Source organism: Chanodichthys erythropterus, chromosome 12, assembly GCF_024489055.1.
Source record: "Chanodichthys erythropterus isolate Z2021 chromosome 12, ASM2448905v1, whole genome shotgun sequence".
Taxonomy (NCBI): Eukaryota; Metazoa; Chordata; class Actinopteri; order Cypriniformes; family Xenocyprididae; genus Chanodichthys; species Chanodichthys erythropterus.
Window position 1 is genome coordinate 52,522,873 of NC_090232.1, and position 16,849 is coordinate 52,539,721.

At 35.8% G+C, this 16,849-nt stretch overlaps 1 protein-coding gene across 3 annotated transcripts; it reads left to right on the plus strand.

Annotated features, from left to right (window-relative positions):
* The first annotated feature begins 3,468 nt into the window (after window positions 1–3,468).
* Window positions 3,469–14,137, plus strand: LOC137031773 (NACHT, LRR and PYD domains-containing protein 3-like). 3 transcript variants are annotated; one of them, XR_010896610.1, is made up of 8 exons: window positions 3,469–3,555; window positions 6,219–6,426; window positions 6,753–6,875; window positions 7,670–9,556; window positions 9,724–9,897; window positions 9,988–10,170; window positions 11,654–12,612; window positions 12,687–12,785. XR_010896610.1 is itself a non-coding variant. In XM_067403035.1 (8 exons), the coding sequence occupies exons 2-8, from the start codon at window positions 6,275–6,277 to the stop codon at window positions 13,217–13,219; spliced, it is 3,090 nt and encodes a 1,029-aa protein (XP_067259136.1). In that variant the 5' UTR covers window positions 3,469–3,555; window positions 6,219–6,274; the 3' UTR covers window positions 13,220–14,137. The 3 variants fall into 3 exon arrangements, 2 of the variants coding, with proteins under 2 accessions (XP_067259136.1, XP_067259137.1); XM_067403035.1 differs by having other exon boundaries at window positions 9,988–10,161; window positions 12,566–12,612; window positions 12,687–14,137; XM_067403036.1 differs by having other exon boundaries at window positions 7,673–9,556; window positions 9,988–10,161; window positions 12,566–12,612; window positions 12,687–14,137.
* The last annotated feature ends 2,712 nt before the right edge of the window (window positions 14,138–16,849 follow it).

Here is a 16,849-nt window from a genome sequence, read left to right on the forward strand (position 1 = left end):
TTCTTTCCTCTCATATCAAATCAAGTCCTATGAAGGTATCACAATTGTTGATAGAGAGATAAAATTAACTCAGCTAGCCGATGACACTACACTGTTCGTTCAAAATAAAAAACAGATTTCTGTAGATATTGAATTAATATTAATTTATATATTTATATTAATATTAATTGTGATTGTATATGACTAATATATTTTTGGTTAAGTTCTTATATTTAACTACTAATGTGACCGACAGTTTATTTTTTGTTACGAAAACCCAAATTTGCGTAAATATGTTGTTAATTTCTTTATTTTTTATGCAAAAATGTTCATCCACAAGCAAACGTGGCATAAATTTGTCCTTTGTTTTCCTCTTTTTCTCGTTGAATTAGCCCTCAGGCTTATAAATAATAAACAAATAAATTAATAAATACTTTTATGCATTATGATGTATTCAAAATATTTAACCTCGTCATCATGCTTTATGTGTGTATATAATCTCAAACTATGATGTATACAAACCCATATTTATGTTTTTTTTTTTTTTTTTCATTATTATTGTTCCTTGTTAAACATACCACTATGGTGTTTTCCCTGATCTTGTATGTAAAAAGTCCTGCAATAAAAATGAAGATATGAGTGACAGGTGCACTAACACCTCACAGCACCAGTAACTCCAACCCTACCTAGTGCGGTTTTCCTCAGTGTTAGCAATGTCTGAAGCCAAAGAAGACATCAGCAGCTGCTCGAAGATCTCACCTTTGGGGAAGACTGATTTTATACTCCAAAAAAGTAAGTATAAACTACTTTACATTACCCCAGAATTAACTGCTTTGCTAGCACACACCAACATTAACCATAAACCAAAACTTAATTATATTACTTTTAATTTTACTTATTTAGTAAAACAAGCAAAATGTAATGTTTTGTCATATGACAGCTGCATGAACACACACTAGACAAATACAGCTGATGTGAATACATCTCCATTTACAGTCAAGCAATGAATTAATGCATGAAGTAATAAAATATATAAATTGACTGATAATAGCATAATTAATAAATAAGTAAATAAATAAAAGTATTAATGACAAATAAATGCATATACAAGTCAACAACACAAAGCTTTATTCAAATGTATTGATCTAACAATCACATATTTACAGTCCTGCTGCCGTCTCAACACAGCTGTACCAATTCTGCAGCTTTATTCTGATCAAGCAGCTCATGAACACCTTCATCCATCATGTCCCTCACTGCTGCTCTTCTCAATGTGGACATCGTTGATCTAGAGGATGAGGAAGATGATGATGGACTCCTGAAACCCACAACCTTGAAGCAGGAGTGGGAGGCGATGTGCAGGACAATCTGGCTCTGCTGTGTCTGCTGCAAACATTCATGTGCTCTCCATCAGCATGACTGAATAAACAGATTAAAACATTTTACACTTCATTCATGTCAGCATTCAGCTTCTGGCCATATTTCATTTCATATTTTTACAATTACATGATCATTTCTGTTGTAGCTTAATTACTTTTGTGGTGTAGTGGTCTAAACCACTGAGCTGGTCAGCAGAAGGTTTGCTGGTTCGATCTCTGCAGCGTCTCCTCCAGTGTGTCCTTGATCAAGACACTTTACTCCAGGTTACTCCACAGGGATCATCCCTGTATTAAGAGCACTGTATGTCACTTTGGATGAAAGCATCTGCCAAAAGTATAAATGTAGTTTTTGTTAGTGTCACAAGCACAAACGCTAATTAAAGCTGTTTATTTCTTAAAGTTTACTTTTTCAAGGTACTACTATAATATAAATGCATACATACATTTCATACATATTTCTGTTTGAGGGGCATAAAGGGTTAATTCACCCAAACAAATAAATTCAGTCATTATTCACTCGCCTTCATGCTGTTCTATCCCTGTGTTCAGTTTTTTTTTTCTTTTTCATTTTTTTCTGAACACAAAAGGTGATTTTTCCTGCTAGTTTCTGTTCATAGAGTATCAATCAATGGAGCCTGACTTCCAGAAGCTTCATGACATTTTTTTGATGATGCTTTTGAAGCTCCATTGTATGAACAGAAACCAGCAGAACAATCTTGACCAAAATCACATCCTCACTGTTTGGTCTTTGTCTAGATGCTCTCACTGGCTCTGGGCTCACTGAGGATGAAGAAATCACAGCAACATCAGGTCAGATGAGGCAGTAAGAGCAGGAGGAGTGATGGAGAGTCTCATCCATGACACTGAACCATTCCCAGGATCTGCTGTGGCTCTCCATCCTCAGTGCTCACACCAGACTGAGGACATTTCACATCCTACAATAATACACAATCATCATACAAAAGCAGTCATTTTAGTAGCACAATGTCATCTGATTTCTGTATTAGAAGTAATAAAATGATTTATATTTTTGTTTCAGGTTTTCCTTTTTTTTTTCTCACAAATGCCACTGTCACCTTATCTTGTAGGTCCTGCTCCACAAAAGCTCTACAGCAAATGCAGACATCAAGAATCAGAAAAGTGCTCTAATAACTCTGTTTAAATTACAATAATTAAAATAAACTACAACTTACAATTTAAATAGACTTTGTATTATTTCTGTCCCTGTAACATCAGACATGATTCAAGTTTCCTCTGAGATTTATGTGCTCAAATCTACATTTAAATGTTGAGGTAGTTGAAGATTTGTTTAACTCACTTTTTATCCAACACAAATGACCTTGTTTTATTAACAGTACTAACAGACAAAAATAGATAACTGTCTGTCTAGTTAAGTTTACATTTGTTTATTTACATTACTTGCATTCATGTGCAGTGTTGACAACAGAGAATTTTACATAATACCACACACACATCACTCATAGAACATAATCCATCACTTATAAATCATAATACTTAAAAAAATATTTTCCTGTCAGAGGTTAAATAAACATTTAGTAAGCATCTTTAAGATGTATCCTCTTCGGAGAAAGTTATGTGTGTTTATTAGAGCTCTCCTGTTATCTATAATAAATCTGGGACAACTATAATGTCTAGCATCTTTACACATTCAGCAGTTTACTCTACAGTAGTTCAACAAATGTGACTTTAACACAAGGAACCGTGTTTTTAGTTTTCAATACTCACATTTGACAGCATCCGCGTCGCTTTTCTCCTCTGTGTTTGATTATTACGTATCATCTCCCGTGGCCTCCTGGGATAAAAAAGTATCCAGCGAGGAACACTTCAGAATCAGGGCGGAAGCAGTAGGTCATCCTGGAACTGCTTGACTACTCATTTATGGTTACTGAGGTTTCTGACATACTTATTCGCTCGCCTACTGCTTTTCCCCTATTATATAGTAGAGGTTTCGGACGCAGCTACAGACACACGTATCTTACTGCAGTCTTGTTGAACCTGTGATGACGTCCTGCACCACTAGAGGGAGTATGATTGTTTTTCATATTAGTGGAGAGTTACAAGAAAACAAGACACACCTTAACCAGGTAGAAACGAAAGTAAAGAGGAAAAGGATAGACGCCATTTCGAGGCTTTAAACCTGTTAACTCTGAGCGTTTAAACGGTAGAATATTTTGTGGTAAGTTCAGAACTCATTCTTCATGTAACCATGTAGTGATATTAAAACGAGTTATTTAGTTTTGCTCTTCTTATGGCATTTAAAACACAAATCATGACATTTCGACAGTACAGACTAACCAAAATGGTGGAAACATGGACGATTAACGTATAAATTACTTTTGAAATCCCGTGATCTTTGTTTTAGCCTAGGCACCAATTTTAGTTTTATATAAGTTACAACAATAATGGATTGTTTTGTATATTATTTAATCATAAAAAACAATGTTGTGTATATTTGATTACGAATATTTCTAGATCATGTGACGTGGGCTAAACAAAATAAACATTGAAGAAACTTTTCAATGAAACAGGACACTTTTTACACATGCATTGTACGAATAATGATCACATTAAACAATATTAATGAACCAGTGATTGTTAATTCTGCTGCAGAAACACAAGTAGATTGAGACATTCACTTGTCACACAACTTTACAAAAATAACTGCCTTTTCAACTGTATTTCAAGTGTAGTATGTTCACTTCGGTAAAGTTGGTTTTATATTCGCACATTCGGACATCCGTATTCAATAGCCTTGTTAATCACACTACATTGGACATTCAGTGGACATTCACAAGTAAATATGCCATTAAAACAATACTTGCCTATTTTGATCGACTGTGAAAAATGTTGTAAGTTGACAATCGTTGGTTGTCGATATCATGTCGCTGCTTAAAATTCGCAAACATTAATTTATTGCACATTTATTGGAAAGTCTGAATTTATCAGAAGTCCGAATGTCCGAATATAAAACCAACTTTACCCAAGTTTCTTAACAAGTAACAATATTTTATAAAGAACCAAATTTCTGTATTAAATATTTGTGGTGCTATACAAATAACAACAACAAACATTTTAAAAGCAAATTATAAACAGCAGGACAAATACAATTGAGCACTTATACTATATAAATTGAATAATCAAGTATACAGCTAAAACACTGCATAGTCTTCACTGTATGAATCAAATATGAACTGATTCTTATTAAAGATAAAAGTGATTTAGTCAAGAGCAGTGAGCAATTAATTTTCTCTTTGTCTTTTGTTGTTTAATTGACATTAATGAGACAGAGAACAGTTTATTATGATGTTGTCCCTTTTAAGACCGAATGCACGGATCAGATATACAGACACACATCTGGTTTTCACCAAACTGTGACATATCCGGCTTTGTTTATGTGAATACTCCACACGACACGGCATTTTTACAGTATTGTGCATCTATCTGACCATTCAAGCGCAATAAGATGCAACAGAGAACTGAATTTGCGAGCGCATGCTGTCTGAGGGATGCAACTTTCTGTGCGTTGACTGTTTTCAACTGCATTGAGTTTTTTAAATTTTTTGGAATACACATTCCAAATACATGATTGGATGCTGTCTGAGAGGGGCGGCTTTCTGTGTGCATGCTTCATCTGTGTGTTTCATCACTCTTACATGTACAGTACAGTCCATAAATTTGGAACCACTAAGATTTTTAATGTTTTTAAAAGAGGTTTCGTCTGCTCACCAAGGCTACATTTATTTAATTAAAAATACAGTAAAAAACAGTAATATTGTGAAATATTATTACAATTTAAAATAACTGTGTACTATTTAAATATATTTGACAAAGTAATTTATTCCTGTGATGCAAAGCTGAATTTTCAGCATCGTTACTCCAGTCTTCAGTGTCACATGATCCTTCAGAAATCATTCTAATATGCTGATTTCCTGCTCAATAAACATTTATGATTATTTTCAATGTTGAAAACAGTTGTGTACTTTTTTTTTCAGGATTCCTTGATGAATAGAAAGTTCAAAAGAACAGCATTTATCTGAAATACAAAGCTTCTGTAGCATTATACACTACCGTTCAAAAGTTTGGGGTCAGTAAGTATTTTTATTTTTATTTTTTTTTAAAGAAATTAAAGAAATGCATACTTTTATTCAGCAAGGATGCATTAAATCAATCAAAAGTGGCAGTAAAGACATTTATAATGTTACAAAAGATTAGATTTCCAGATAAACACTGTTCTTTTGAACTTTCTATTCATCAAATAATCCTGAAAAAAAATATTGTACACAAATATTTTGTACAATTGTACACATTAAATGTTTCTTGAGCAGCAGATCAGCATATTAGAATGATTTCTGAAGGATCATGTGACACTGAAGACTGGAGTAATGGTGCTGAAAATTCAGCTTTGCCATCACAGGAATAAATTACTTTGTGAAATATATTCAAATAGAAAACAGTTATTTTAAATTGTAATAATATTTCACAATATTACTGTTTTTACTGTATTTTTAATTAAATAAATCTAGCCTTGGTGAGCAGATGAAACTTCTTTTAAAAACATTAAAAATCTTAGTTGTTCCAAACTTTTGGACTGTACTGTATATACTTTAGTAGTACTGTGCTATGCAGATCAATTTACATACAGTGAAATAAACAATATAGTAAAATCTCCAAACGTCAGACACTTGCCATGGTAACGATATATAAGGTAGTTAGATTGGGGAAGGTGGTTAGATTGCAGTGTCATCCAAATTAAGACCGTACTAACGTTGTAGCTTTATACTTTGTTGTATATTGTATAATTGTACTACATAATTTAACTTATGTGTTTCCACATAAAAGGTCTGAAATCACTTTCTCCATGCTCTTTTGGCAAAGGAGACTAGGAGAACACTGAAATGAGTTTCCCAAATGAGAGAGAAGTTGAGGACACTGCCTCTGAAATGAGTTTTCCATCTCCTGGATCAAGCTGTGTGTCTATGAGCAGTGATCAGTCTATGCTGAAAGATCCCCCTGAATTCAGTGATGCAACAGGGATCTCTGAACACAAGTAAGACACTGGTCATTTTAGCACTAACATGCTTTTATACAAAGTGATTTACAGTGCATTCCAGAAGTCTTCAGTGGGTGAGTGGTGTTACATCACAGAGAAGCACAAAATCACTTTCCTGACCTTTCACTATCATTGCTCCTCACTGGTGGAATGTTCTTCCCAGCTTTCACAAACGGATAAGTTGCTTGCAGTTTTCAAGAAGTGTCTAAAGACTTCTCTGTGAGCACTTTACTAAATCCTGTTAAACAACAATCTATCTCTTTCTTTTTTTGTTTTGTTTTGTGTGTGTGTGTGTGTGTGTGTGTGTCTGTGTGTGTTGTTAGTATGAGCAGGATGGTGAGACAGACATCAGAGTCTCCAGAACCCAGCGGTGTGTCTCTGAAGAGTAACAGATCCATGAAGCTACTTATTACATTCAGTGATGGACCAGAAAACTCTGAACCTCAGTTAGTATAAACAGTTATTTGCTAATGTACTGTAGTGCATCTCAGATAATGAGTTATCTCATCTTTTATATGAAACACTTCCCCGCCACTGACAGGATTTTACAGCTTTCTATGTTTTCACTGTAATATGCTATGGGGTGCTATCACACATTTTCTGAATGAATACAGTATCTCCAGATCAAAACACAGACAAATAAGCAGCAGAAATGAGCGATCTCATATGTAAGCAGATGCATATAAAAATAATGCAATCATCAACAATAAACAGCATATAAAAAAAAACTAAAAAAAACTAAAGTTACCAAGTGAAATGTCGACCCAAGATGAGCTACAGGTCTGTGCAAGCATTGGGGGTGTTGATAGACTTGATCTACTCATTCTATGTTTTGATCATTGTACCAAATCCAATCCAAACATAGTTTTTGCCAAAAACACAATCTTTTTAGCTTATTATTATTATTATTATTATTTAATGAAACTTAAACATTCAAGTGTTGATAAAAAAAATGCATGGAGCTAGATTTTTTTTTTCTTTTGATATACTGCATGTTCAGATTTTCATAAAACAAAATATTCTGCGGGGCCATGACATTTTTGTGAAAATAACCAAAAATGCTGGCAAAAAAATGGCAGGGAAAGAGTTAAAATTATTTCAGAAACACTGCATAGGGTTGCAACCCGAAAAGGGTCACCAAGTAACTGGGTCATATCCAGTAGCTGATAGATTCCTGATATTTCTGATGGTCATTATAATCACTGCCAATGTCATTTTTACTACTCTTTTATTTTTTCAGCAGGAAAGACGTACATGAACTGATCAGATCTATGCTGTCATCTACATCACACAGTCAGTCTTACATCAGCCAGGACAAAACTGAAGCAGTCCTGCCAATACACACACTGGAGACTGAAAACCTGCAGAGAGTCAAATACCAGCACAAAACCAGCATGAAGAAAAAGTATGAGAGATTATTTGAGGGAAACAAACTCCAAGAGAATGAAACCCTCCTGAACAGGATCTACACACAGCTCTACATCATAGAGGGAGAGAGAGAAGGAGTGAATGAAGAACATGAGGTTTTACAGATGGAGAAAACAGCCACAACACACCACTCACAAGACACCCCAATCTACTGCAATGACATCTTCAAAGCCTCACCTGAACCAGGATGTGAGGAGAAAGACCAAATCAAGACTGTTCTTACTAAAGGCATTGCTGGAATCGGAAAAACCGTCTATGTGCAGAAGTTCATTCTGGACTGGGCTGAGGGAAAAGCCAACCTGGATGTAGATTTCATGTTTGTGCTTCCATTTCGAGAGCTGAACTTGATCCGAGATCATCAGTACAGTCTTCACAGACTTCTGCTGGACTTTCATCCTGAACTTCAAGATCTGGACTCAAAGATTTATGAGGAGTGTAAAGTTGTGTTCATCTTTGATGGTCTGGATGAAAGCAGAATCACACTGATGTTTTCAGATGCTCAGAAAGTTTCTGATGTGACTGAGACTTCATCAGTGGGTGTGTTGATGTCAAACCTCATGACAGGAGAGCTGCTTCCCTCTGCTCACATCTGGATCACCTCCAGACCAGCAGCAGCTAATCAGATCCCCTCCGAATATATCAACCATCTGACAGAAATTCAGGGATTCAATGAGCCTCAGAAGGAGGAATATTTCAGGAAGAGAGTCAGTGACGAGCATCAAGCCAGCAGAATCATCTCACACATCAGAAGAGCAAGAAGCCTCCACATCATGTGTCACATACCCGTCTTCTGCTGGATCTCATCTACTGTGCTTCAAAAGCTCCTGAAAGAAGATCTGAGTGCAGAAACCCCTCAAACTCTGACTGAAATGTACATCCACTTCCTGCTGATTCAGATCAACATGAGGAATCAGAAGTATGAAGAAAGAGATCCAGATAAACTCCTGCAGTCCAATAGAGAAGTGATTGTGAAACTTGCTGAAGTGGCTTTCAAACAGCTGATGAAGGGCAATGTGATGTTCTATGAGGAGGACCTGAGAGAGAGCAGCATAGACGTCATTGATGCCTCAGTGTATTCTGGGATTTGCACTGAGATCTTTAAGGAGGAATCTGTGATTCATCAGAAGAAAGTCTACAGCTTCATTCATCTGAGCATTCAGGAGTTTCTCGCTGCTTTCTATGCATTTTATCATTATCTAATCAAAAACGTTGACACATTGCAATTTTGTGATGTGATACATAATCTGCATAGGGATGCTGTAGATAAAGCTCTTAAGAGTGAAAATGGACACCTGGATCTGTTCCTCCGGTTTCTGCTGGGCATCTCACTGGAGTCCAATCAGAGACTGTTACAGGATCTACTGACACACACAGAGAACAGCTCAGAGAGCATTGGGAGATCCACACAGTACATTAAAGAGAAGATCAAAGATAGTGATCTCTCCACTGAAAGATCCATCAGTCTTTTCCTCTGTCTGCTGGAAGTGAAAGATCAGACTCTGTCCAGAGAGATTCAGGAGTTTGTGAAATCAGACAAACACTCAGAGAAGAAACTCTCTCCTGCTCACTGCTCAGCAATCTCCTACATGCTTCAGATGTCAGAGGAGGTGCTGGATGAGCTGGACCTCAAGAAATACAACACATCAGATGAGGGTAGAAGAAGACTGATACCAGCTGTGAGCAACTGCAGAAAAGCACTGTGTGTTTTTTTTTTTTTTGTATACTCATTGAAGATAATTTAATATTTAATATAATATATGTAAATATAGAATATATTTAATATAATAATTTATCATTTTTACATAACTTCAGTTAAATGTATTTTGACTATTAGAGATTTTAAAATTGTGTTCTGCTCCCTTTTAGTCTTGCTGGCTGTAATCTCAGTAGTCAGTCCTGTAAAACTGTGTCATCAGCTCTACAATCTTTAAACGCTGTCCTGGGAGAGCTTGATCTGAGTAACAGTGACCTGCTGGATTCAGGAGTGAAGCTGATTTCTGATGGACTGAAGAGTCCAAACTGTCAGCTGGAGATACTGAGGTGTGAAAAAAAACAATAATGATAATGTATAGTCAGCTGGTCATAATGTTGTTGTGTGTCTCTAGATGATCTAACTGTGTGTGTTTTTAGGTTGTCAGGCTGTATGGTGACAAAGGAAGGCTGTGGTTATCTGTTTTCAGCTCTGAGTTCAAACCCCTCACACCTGAGAGAGCTGGTTCTGAGCTACAATCACCCAGGACAATCAGGAGTCAAACTGCTCAATGACAAACTGAAGGATCCAAACTGCTCACTGCAGATACTCAAGTATGTGGGGTAGTTATGTTTCATATTTCTCCTATACATATTAAATGTGAGTAAACTAGCACATTGATATCTTCACGGCCACGAAACTCCAAAATTGAACTGGTTTAATTTCCAACTTTAATCATCTTTCATTAAATTATAGTACTGATAATCAAATTTATGCAACAGTGAAACTGTTTTATTGGACATTAGTAATGTCCATTAAGGCTCCAATACATTTCAAGCAAATCAAAGAACAAACTGGTGTGACATAAATCAAAGAAAAAAAATCAGGCCAAAACAAAGTTAATTTGGAGTTTGAAACAGCATGTCAAAGCAAACTTTCTTGATAAGCTAAAAAAGGACAGAAAACGCTGGTAAATGTAATAGGTGGGTGTGGCTCTAAGGCTCCTCCTTTTTTTAATGTGGAAATCTTCTCCGGTTTATTTCTTCTGTTCAGTCCATCAAGGTAGGATGTCAACAAGTAAAAACTTGACTTTACTGGAGAGCCGCTCCGAATTGAAGTTGTAATTCTAATTGAAAGAAACCCTGACACTTTTTTTCATGTTTAATACTATAGAGCCGCTTGCTTTTAAAGAATATTTTGTGTAAAGTGCTATATAAATATACATGATGCGACTTCACTGGAGTGCTGAATTACAGAACTCGTGCAAACAAATCCACAACGCTATGATAAGATCATCTTTCTTGACTGCTGTTTTTTCACTGCTGTCATTTTTGACATCGTTCTAAACAGAAACGCTTATTTTAAATTACCAGTAACCAGTAAGTAATGTTATTTTATTACATTACAATGGCCTGTGCAAATGTGACGTTGACACATTTGTCCAACATGAGTGAAATGCCCGTGCTCAGTTGTCAAGTAATCCTATGTAAGTTGCAAGACAGTGTGCTGCATTAGCTGTTGGAGCTCAGGAGTTTATCTGAGGATATGTCACCATGGCATGCCAGTGTGGTGTGTTTTGAAACCAGTGAAAATCGCAGGTTAGTGTAGAACTGTTACTATTTAGGAATGTTTTTTTTATATGATTAAACACTTTTTTTGTGTGTCAAAGTTAGTATCATGGCTTCATATATGATCAAACACTTGCATGTGTTATCTTATTAACATTTCACCAAAATCAAGCTCAAATGGAGTTAGGGATTGTTTCACCAGTCTGAGATTTGTGTTTTGTCAATCATTAGTAGCATTATTTGAGGCAAGTGCAACGCATTAAGTTTTTATCAACTTATAGGTTACAAAGGTTATTGTTTCTATAGGTTTTTACTGTCGTTACTGTATATTTAGCCAAAAACTTGTGTTATAAAAGACAAAGTGTTATGCACAGGCTGTACTGGCAATAACTAGACGCCAAATACCAGACTAAGATACTCTTCTCCACACCTCAGATATATAAAACATTAGCCTTTACACACAATTGTGTTATGAATAAAGAAAATAAATGCTGTACTTATTCAAAGAACCACTTTTTTATTTAACCTTACACTGCAGACAAGCAGAGACATTCTCCAAAGCACTTCATTCACAATTGAGGGAGGTGGAGGTGTTGTATGAGGTTTTGCCAACAGTTTGACGATCCACCGGAGTTACAAGGTTTAGTAACATGCCCTTAGTATAAAGTTCAATTCAAGCTCTGGCATAAAGTATAAGCATAAATAAATAAATATATAAATAATATCAAACTGTTTTCAGAACAATAATGTTAAAGAAGGAACGCATGAACGGAAACTTTAAAATACTGATTCTGCTCAGAGTGAATGGATTGATTTTTTTTTTGTTTGTTTTTAAGCCCTGTTCCTAAGTGAAGAATATATTAAGGCCTTTTAAGGTTTAGTATGTTTTTTTTTTTATTTTACTAAAACATAAAACTACCATAATATTTGTGCAGAAAATTTAGAAACATGCTAAGTTCAAATACTTGTTTTTAAAAACAATGCCAATTATTCTGCTTTTAAATGTGCGTTCCGGGGCTGAATGTCTGATGTCTGTTTTTGTTTTGGACTGTGATGCCGACTGACAGACGATTTACCCAATAGTATTTCAACACACCGGGTTGCCAGTTGGTGGAAAACACAGCATATTGCAGCCAGGGAAGCCAGCAAACAAAATGGGTCAGAGATTGCAGATTCTACCTGACCAAAAATGCCTCTGCAATAAAAAAAAAACATGGCAAATGTATACATCAGCTGTTCAATTTATAATGTAAGGCTTGTCGTTTTCCATTGTCTAATTCCTGTTGAGCTCCTCAATCTGGCAAACCATGTGAGAGTCGAGTCTGAGGAGGGGGTGGGGGAAACAACTCTCACCAATATTTTGACTATGGACTGCAGTATCCATTTCAACCACTAGCAGCCAATATTACATACTGCACCTTTAAAAAGTATTTGTTTTTTCTCTCCTCAGTTTGGAACATGGAGGAAATTTCAGGATCACTCCAGGACTGCGAAAATGTAAGTCCTCACACACATGCAAACGTCTGCATTCTCAATGCCATAGATGTTCTGATTTGTCTTTTTGTGTTCAGACGCATGTGATCTCACACTGGATCCAAACACAGCACACACTTGTCTCTCTCTGTCTAATGGGAACAAAAAAACAACATGTGTGAAAGAGCATCAGCTGTATCCTGATCATCCAGAGAGATTTGAGCACTATGAGCAGGTTCTGTGTCAAGAGAGTCTGACTGGACGCTGTTACTGGGAAGCTGAATGGACTGGATGGGGTCATGTAGCAGTGGCATATAAAGGAATCAGCAGGAAAGAAAGGAGTGAATGTCGGTTTGGACTCAATGAAAAGTCCTGGAATCTTTACTGTTGTGATGATAATTACTCAGTCTGGCACAATAATACAAGAACGAACATTCCTGTCCCTTCATCTAGTTCTTACAGAGTAGGAGTGTATCTGGACGTGTCAGCCGGTGCTCTGTCCTTTTACAGGGTCTCTGAAACACACACACTCACACACTTACACACATTCAACACCACATTCACTGAAGAACCCCTCTATGCTGGATTTAGAGTTTATCCTAATTCTTCAGTGTCTCTGTGTCAGATTTAACAACCTACTGTGATAAACCAAAGAGACACATATAGAAAAACATTTAAAGTCACATTATGACATATAAATTCATCAATATCAGAAATACAGTCAGAATAAGGAGATATATTTATATTTTCTAAGAAATGCACGAGACTTGGGAGTGAACATAAACCAGGTGTTTGCTGTTTATTTATTTCAGAATAGCACTACTCCAGACTCTAAGATGTTTACATAAGAATCACCTAACATATGATTGTTTGAAGAAACACAGAAGAGTCACATTTCGTGAAGTCACAACAGTAATCAAGCTGTTTTATTTATAATATGCTTTACATTTTTTATATAAAGAGTTTATAGTTAACATTTCATAACTTGTGGATCTTTTTACTGTCCTGATTTATCACTCCTTCTCTGAAGGTTTTGAAGTGTCTGAACACACGCCACAGGTATCAAGTGTCTGTTGTTGTGTGAGTCAGTGGAGAGTTGAAGGTGATGGTCTGTAGAAACACTCTGGTTCTTCATTTGGTGTGATCTTATAAAAGCTACTGTTGATGTCACCGTTTTAAAGGATCTGCAGACTCACTTTCATCCTGTTGGGTTGTCAGGAATGATCCATTTTATGGTTTTGTTGTCATTTTTACCTCACTCTGTGTTTAACACTTGTCTCTGCAAAGTTAAAACTACAATTCTGAGCAATTCATATGTTTGGCTTTTAATTGGTGCAACCTTGACTTGTTAGATTTTATAGTTATCCGTTTATTTTTCTTATTTCCTTTGTTTTTAAAAACCTAAAATGTGTTTAGTCCAAAAAAAAAAAAAAAATTACAACAAATTTGATTGAATGTACTTGATTCCATTGTTTCAGCAGTGAAAATAACTTTTAAGCATCAGATCAGGTGAAAATGTCACTTTACTGTAACAGCTGAACAATGTAACACCGGGTTACTTGTTTTGTTCAATAAATCGTTTGCACATTGTGAATCACATTGACTGTCTGTCATGTGGGCCAGCAGCCATATCGCCCTGTAGCCCAAGACTGGTTGCCCACTGAAGCTAAGCAGGGGTGAGCCTAGTTAGTACCTGGATGGAAGACCTCTTGGGAAAACCAGGTAGCTGCTGGAAGAGGTGTTAGTGAGGCCAGCAGGGGGCGCTCACCCTGTGGTCTGTGTGGGTCCTAACGCCCCAGTATAGTGACTGGGACACTGTACTGTAACAAGCACCATCCTTTGGAAGAGATGTTAAACCGAGGTCCTGACTCTCTGTGGTCCTTAAAAATCCCATGGCACTTCTCGTAAAGAGTAGGGGTGTAACCCTGGTGTCCTGGCCAAATTCCCTCCATTGACCCTTACCAATCATGGCCTCCTAATAATCCCCATCCATTGAATTGGCTCTTTCACTCTCTCTCCTCTCCACCTTCAGCTGGTGTGTAGTGAGCGTACTAGTACTGTTGTACTGTGGCTGCCGTCACATCATCCAAGTGGATGCTGCACACGGGTGGTGGATGAGGAGAGACCCCTGATATGATTGTAAAGTGCTTTGGGTGTATAGTTGTACATAGGAAAGCGCTATATAAATGCCTCATTCATTCATTCATGTTAAATCTGTAAAGTTTAGTCTGTCCCCGTTCTGTCTAGATCATCTGACTGCTGTTAGTGAAAGACTACTGACACACATGAAGGAACCAAAGTTTATACCTGAAGTTAAAACACACACAGACACACAGGTATTGTGGCTGCAGTCCTGTTGAAACCGTGATGACGCTTTTCTCCACTAGAGGGAGTAAGTTTGTTTAGTGGAGTTACAAAACAAGACACACCTTAAGGTTCCCTTTGTAAAGGGTTTATAAAGGTGTTTGTGAATGAGTAATAAGTCATTTACAAATGCATTATAAATAATTAATAATGCAGTTATAACTGAATTAATAAAATGGGCGACTTTAATGCAATACCTGCCAAATAGTGAGCCGTTTTTAACTCACATGTTATAAATGCTTAATGAATGTATTTATTCACACTTATTTAACTCAAAACCAGATTCCTGGTTTAATTCATGATGCAGCAAAAACTGACTATCATAATTAGACTGAATGGTGTTGTATTTGTGCTTTTCTTATTAATATCTCACGACTGCCACTTTTCTTATGTTGCTTACCAGAAGTTTCTTACCCATGATACTCTCCAAAAAGGTCATGATGCCTATCCACAGCTTGTTTATCAAGATGAAATGTAACCTTTTTTTTAATCAATATATTTATTTATTTATTTTTCATGTACAATTTACAGAATCAGTTCATAAACTATTTTTTTTCTTTAAATACCCTCTCACCCCTGTAAACCCCTCAAACACTTGCATGGACATTATTACAAGACCCGTTAGTTCATACAGCATTAACTAATTTGCATAAACTCAGAACAAATACTTTTAACCATATAATTTTGAAAATATATTAATAACTGTATAACCATAGTAAAATGTCTCCCTTGGCTGTATGTGATAATATTATTTCCTTTTGTATGTTCATGTTGTGAACTTGTGACAAATAGCACTTAAAGACATGCATTTAATGGATATTTAATGTCAAAATATAGGCCTATCATTGCAAATCCTTGAACAAGTGAAACATGCATTTAAGCCAATGAGACATTTGACAACAGAAGCATTTGTCAATATATATTATTAATGTTAATATTAAATCATTTTTAATTAATAAAACATATTCATTTTGTTTTCAGGGATGAAAATTCCGAGGTTTTTCCGCAGAAATGCCATGAAATGGGCTTAAGAGTTAAGAGTTTTGTGTTTTAAGATGATTATTTGTTGTTTGTATGTTTTGTTTTTATTATACATTTTAAACCTATTATTTTAGAAATATTTTTATAAGTATCCTATTTGTTTTCATACAGATAAACACACCTTTCACTTGTTCAAGGCTTTGTATTAAATGGTTATTTTTATTTGACATGAAATGTCACATGCTCTGTGTCTATTATTTGTAACCACATGAAAATGAAGGAAATAATACTGTCAAATACACAGTCAAATGGGAAACACTTTACAACATGATACACATTTATTTATATATTTTTAAAATAATTTAAAAAGGTATATTTTTAGTTGTATCATTGAAGTAACAATAAACCACAGTTTTTGTATCAACATTAATTTTCATACTGTGTCATTAAGTATTATTTGTAACAACATGAACATGAAGGAAATAGCCTATCACATACAGTGAAATGGGAAACACTTTACAACGTGTTGCATATTTATGCATTAAAAAAAAAAAAAAAAAAAAAAAACATAAAGACGGGGTATAGTTGTTGCTTATAGGCCTATCCTTGAAGTATAAACTACTGTGTATCCATTTATTGACATTAGGCATGATCAATAGGCTATCTTCGAAAATTGCTCATTGTAGGACTACATGATATTTTATGCATATTATATGAACAGAAAAGTGAATTCATTCAAAAGTATTGTTGTTAAATATTGTAGACATAAATCCGATCAAAATCCCTATGAAAACAGCTTGTATTTAACAAAAGAAAATTATGGGTATGGCTCACGCAACTATGACTGTTTAAGCCCCGCCCATCACTTCCGGTACTGTGGCTGCGGTTCTGAAACTGCTGGTGCTGCGGTTCTGCA

Coding starts and splice junctions, on each gene's coding strand:
- LOC137031773 (XM_067403035.1), top strand. CDS start 6,275: ATGAGTTTCCCAAATGAGAGAGAAGTTGAGGACACTGCCTCTGAAATG. Junction 6,427..6,752: donor ACAGGGATCTCTGAACACAA/GTAAGACACTGG, acceptor GTGTGTTGTTAG/TATGAGCAGGATGGTGAGAC. Junction 9,557..9,723: donor AGCAACTGCAGAAAAGCACT/GTGTGTTTTTTT, acceptor GCTCCCTTTTAG/TCTTGCTGGCTGTAATCTCA.